This window comes from Heteronotia binoei, chromosome 12 (assembly GCF_032191835.1).
Source record: "Heteronotia binoei isolate CCM8104 ecotype False Entrance Well chromosome 12, APGP_CSIRO_Hbin_v1, whole genome shotgun sequence".
Lineage (NCBI taxonomy): Eukaryota > Metazoa > Chordata > Lepidosauria > Squamata > Gekkonidae > Heteronotia > Heteronotia binoei.
The window spans coordinates 72090895-72095949 of NC_083234.1; the positions used below are offsets into that span (position 1 = coordinate 72090895).

General features: G+C 44.7%; 1 protein-coding gene across 1 annotated transcript in view; it reads left to right on the forward strand.

Annotated features, from left to right (window-relative positions):
* Positions 1–425: 425 nt before the first annotated feature.
* Positions 426–5055, forward strand: part of BARHL1 (BarH like homeobox 1) — a 30589-nt gene continuing 25959 nt past the window's right edge. The window contains exon 1 of the mRNA XM_060250638.1: positions 426–491. Coding sequence (XP_060106621.1) covers positions 426–491 — 66 coding nt within the window. The remainder of the gene's footprint in view (positions 492–5055) is intronic.

The following is a 5055-nucleotide window of genomic DNA, read 5'->3' on the forward strand; positions in this document are numbered from 1 at the left end:
AACAGCCACAGAGTCCAGTGGGCACTTCTAAAGCTACAGTTGTTTTGGTTCTTTCTGGAAGTTTTTGGTTCTATGATGTATTGTTTTCCTCCGATTTCAGGGGGGTTTTTTCCCACCTGCAACTTGGGACTGCTTTTGAATGGAAATCCCTCCAATTTAAGGTTGCCAGACCCCCAGTCCAGGCAGGGGTTTCCCCGATTTTAGGGGCTCCGATCCACCACTGGCCAGTAGGGGAAGCCCCACCCCCAAACAGCCCCCTCCCGTGCCAACATTGTCCATGTGATGATGTCGCGCGGAAGGAGCCAAACTGCTAGCGCATCACACAGAAACGGCCAAAATGTGACACGCGGAAGTGGCCAAAAGGAGCGTCGCTGTGCGATGGGCCTAGCAGGATGACATCACTTCAGCGTGACATCATCGCAGCGATGATGTCATGCACAGTGACATCACCCCGCCCTCCCAGAAGGCATCCTCCCACCCCCACCAGCCAGGTAAGTAGACTCAGCAACCCTACATTCATTTGATTCTGTCCCTATCTCCATTTTGCAGCTTGATCAATCGTACTGTGGCAGGGTTGAGACACAGATATATGTCTAACCCCAGGAGAGCTCCAGGTGAGTAGGGATGCCTGGCTCCAGGTAGGGTCTTGGGGATCTCCCGGAATTACAGTTCGTCTACGGGGATCAGTTCCCCTGAAGAAAATGGCTGCTTTTCAGGGTTACAATAAGGCAACGCGACAGCACTTTCCACCATCATTCTCACACCAAGGAGGGTAACCAAACCCTCCTTCCTGTGAGTGCTGTATTTATGTACTGCACAATAGTCTATCCAGGCCTCACTTTGGGCAGGAGCTTACAGGAGCAGAGCTCCGGAACCTCTACATTTTATTGTGTTCTTTCTTTCTTGCCCCCTTCCTCCCCCCCCAAACCCCTCGCTTCTGGGCTCCATTGTTCAACCCCCCTGTGAGAATTTTGCTGAGCTCTAAGATCTATGGACAGCCACTGAGCACAAGAAGAATTTCTCAAAACGAATACACTTATTCAATAGTGCTGAGGGCAACAAGATGCTTGTATAATAATAATTTTAGAAAGTTCATTCCAAGAGGACTCCATAAGTCCATCTCCGACGAAGCCCAAAGTCGGCTGACACTTGCCGCGCCGTTTCAGATCCCTTTGTCAAAGAGGGGAATGTGAAGTTCTTCCAAAGTTGATACAGTAGTAAATTTTTCAACAACACATATAAGCACACTCAACTCCTTCCAAGGGCATATTATCGGTACTTGGAAGAAGTTGAGTGCGCCTGTATGTGCTTTTGAAAAATTTACTACCGTATCAACTTTGGAAGAACTTCACATTCCCCTCTTTGACAAAGGGATTTGAAACGGCGCAACAAGTGTCAGCCGACTTTGGGCTCCATCGGAGGTGGACTTATGAAGTCTTCTTGGAATGAACTTTCTAAAATTATTATTATACATGCACCTTATTGCACTCAGCACTTTATTGAATAAGTGTATTCATATATATATATATTGTCTTCTCAGACTGGCAGCGGCTCTCCAGGGTCTCAAGCTGAGGTTTTCCACACCTATTTGCCTGGACCCTTTTTTGGAGATGCCAGGGATTGAACCTGGGACCTTCTGCTTCCCAAGCAGATGCTCTACCACTGAGCCACCGTCCCTCCGAAATTCGTTTTGAGAAATTCTTCTTGTGCTCAGTGGTTGTCTATATTTATGTATTATTAATGTTGTTAATATAGTGCACTGACGTGATGTGTAAACACTAGTATAATAAGTACTTTGTAATAGTAGAGTCAATATTATTCGTTATGCATTCACGGTTTTTGGTTTTGCTATCTCCCCATGATTCTCCCTGTTTTTATAGCGGGCTCTAAGCTCTGACAAACTTTCTAATATTTGCCCCCACAAAAAAATGGGAAAATGGGGTTATTTCCTCCACAAAAAAAATGGGGAAATAACCAAATCATATAAAGCAGACGGATGGAACTCATCATGCCGCTGTGGCCACAGAGGAGAAAGTAATTTTAAAGTATGATGGGGGTAAAGTTTTATGATGACAGTTCTAATTCAAGAAGCATTTTAAGATAGATGCTGAGCTGATGTAATTTAGTACACCTTCTGGTGATGTCAGGGGTGTGATGCATATGCAGATGAGTTGTGCTAACGAGCTCTTGCACCTTTTTCTACAAAACGACCCGAGTCTATCCTGTACTCTGTTCTAAAGCAGAGGCATTGTCCCACCTTAAGTGGGGCCCTTGTTCCCACTCTTCTCAACCACCCTCCAGGTATTCTTTACGATGGATTCCATTAACAGGCAGTGCTGCAGCTGGTGAGGAGGGGCATTCTGCGACTTGAAGCTCTAGCAGCCTCCTGGAAAGAGCTCCAGAGAGAGATGCCTGTATATCTGGTCCCCAGATTTATGTTACATGAAATCATTATAAAAAGGTCAAGGTAGTCCCCTGTGCAAGCACCAGTCGTTTCCGACTCTAGGGTGACGTTGCAGACTTTTTACGGAGTGGTTTGCCATTGCCTTCCCCAGTCTTTTACACTTTCCCCCCCAGCAAGCTGGGTCCTCATTTGACTGACCTCGGAAGGATGGAAGGCTGAGTCAACCTCGAACCGGCTACCTGAACCCAGCTTCCGCGGGGATCGAACTCAGGTCGCGAGCAGAACTTAGGACGTCAGTACTGCAACTTTACCACTCTGCACCACGGGGCCCTTGAAATCATTATGTTCTACTTAATTATTTAGATTATGATCCCTTTGGGGACAGAAAAGCATTTGGCGAAACTGCTGTGTTCATGGGACAGAGGAGAGTACAAATCAAAATGAGCAACTAATGTGATTTTTAAAAGTTGTAGGCAGAACATTTAATTTCACCGTGGGTTGGCCTAAATTTCTTCTGAAAGACGGATGACTCAAAAACAGGTGTTACGAAGATGTATTCTCTAGACAGGCAGCTACAGGGTAGTTGAACCAGTGGTGGAGCATGTTGTCTGGATAGTTGTGTCAGACAAGCCGGTGTGGTGCCGGTTAGTGTGTCAGACTGGGCCGGGGAGATCCAAATCTCCACTCTGATAGGGTTGCCAGGTCTGACTAGGGTTGCCAAGTCCAATTCAAGAAAAATCTGAGGACTTTGGGGGTGGAGCCAGGAAACTTTGGGGGTGGAGCCAGGAGACATTAGGGGTGGAGTCAAGATCAAGGCCGTGACAAGCATTATTGAACTCCAAAGGGCGTTCTGGTCATCACATTTAAAGGGACAGCACACCTTTTCAATTCCGTCCTTCCATAGGAAATAATGAAAGATAGGGGCACCTTCTTTTGGGGCTCATAGAATTGGACCCCCTGGTCCTATCCTTTTGAAACTTGGGGGGTATTTTGGGGAGAGGTTCTGGATGCTATATCAAAAATTTGGTGCCTCTACCCCATAAAACAGCCCCCCCAGAGCCCCAGATACCCGCGGATCAATTCTCCATGATTTTCTATGGGAATAAATCTCCATAGGGAATAATCTCCATAGGGAATAATAGAGTTCCCAGCAGAAATTTCCCTCCCCCTCTGACGACCCTGAAGCGGGGGGAGGGCCTCCAAACCGGGGGATCCCCTGCCCCCACCTGGGGATTGGCAACCCTAGGTCTGACTCAAGAAAAATCTGGGGACTTTGGGGATAGGAGCAAGATTGTGACAAGCATGACTGAACTCTGAAGGGAGTTCTGACGGGGTATCTTTTAAATGCCTTCCCTCCACTGGAAATAATGAAGGAGAGGGGCACCTTCTTATGGGGCTCATAGAATTGGACCCCCTGGTCCAATCTTTTTGAAACGTGGGAGGTTTTTTGAGGAGAGGCAACAGATGCTATGCCGCAAATTTGGTGCCTCTGCCTCAAAACACCCCCCCCCCCCGAGCTCCAGATCCCCATGAATGATGCTCCATTACACCGTATGGGGACAGGTCCCTGTAGAGGATAATGGAGTCCCCAGTGGACATTCGCATACACCCCTCCAGCTTTCTGATAACCCTGAAGCAGGCGGAGGATCTCCAAACCAGGGGATCCCCTGCCCCCAACTGGGGATTAGCAACCCTAGAACTGTCATCTCTCTCTGAACATTACCTACCTCACAAAATTGTTGTGAGGCTAAAACAGACCAGGGGAGAACCACGTCGATAGGTCAAGGTGGGTAGCCGTGTTGGTCTGAAGCAGGAGAACAAAGCAGGAGTCAAGGAGCACCTTTAAGACCAACAAAGTTTTATTCAGACCGTAAGCTTTCGTGCGCATGCACACTTCTTCAGACGAGGAATGAGGCACAGTAAGCAGAGCTACATATAGCTTGTGGCAGGGGTCATTTCGTAGGAAAATAGGTGGCGGAGCTCATCCAGGGATTTTTTTTTTTTTTGGTGAACAAAAATTTTATTTTGCAATATATTGAAAAGTATTCTACTGTCAAAATCTAAATATAGTTCCTCAATACATTACACAATTTCTTACCCCTCCCACCCTCCAAATTGTGACCTCCGCCGGTATACAAAACAAATTAAAAACCTTTTTAAAAGTAAAAATTCACATATATAGAAGCTTAGCTAAAAGTTATTCTTCACTTAACTTTATCTTAACTCCAATATAACTACTATTCTTATTCTTTTACTCATTACTTACTTCTTAATCCTCAATTTTACAGATTTAATCAGATAATCATAATCTATTCTTCTTTGCACTTTTAAAAATTCAATTATTACTTGTTAAACATTAAACATATATTTCATAGTCCTTAAATCATCACTAAAAATTATTCAAATCTTAATCTTATCTTAACTCACATAAACTTACTATATATACTCAGCTATTTATAAAACAGTACTCAGTAATCACAGTCCTTTTTCTTTTAGAGTTCAGTTAATATTATTAAAAACCACTAAATGTCTCTTCACCTTCCATTGCATCTCCACATAGTTTTTGAAATTTATTCCAATCTTTTTAAAAGTTCTCCATATTATATTCTTTTAAGATTCTAGTAAGTTTGTCCATTTCACTCCAGTTAAGA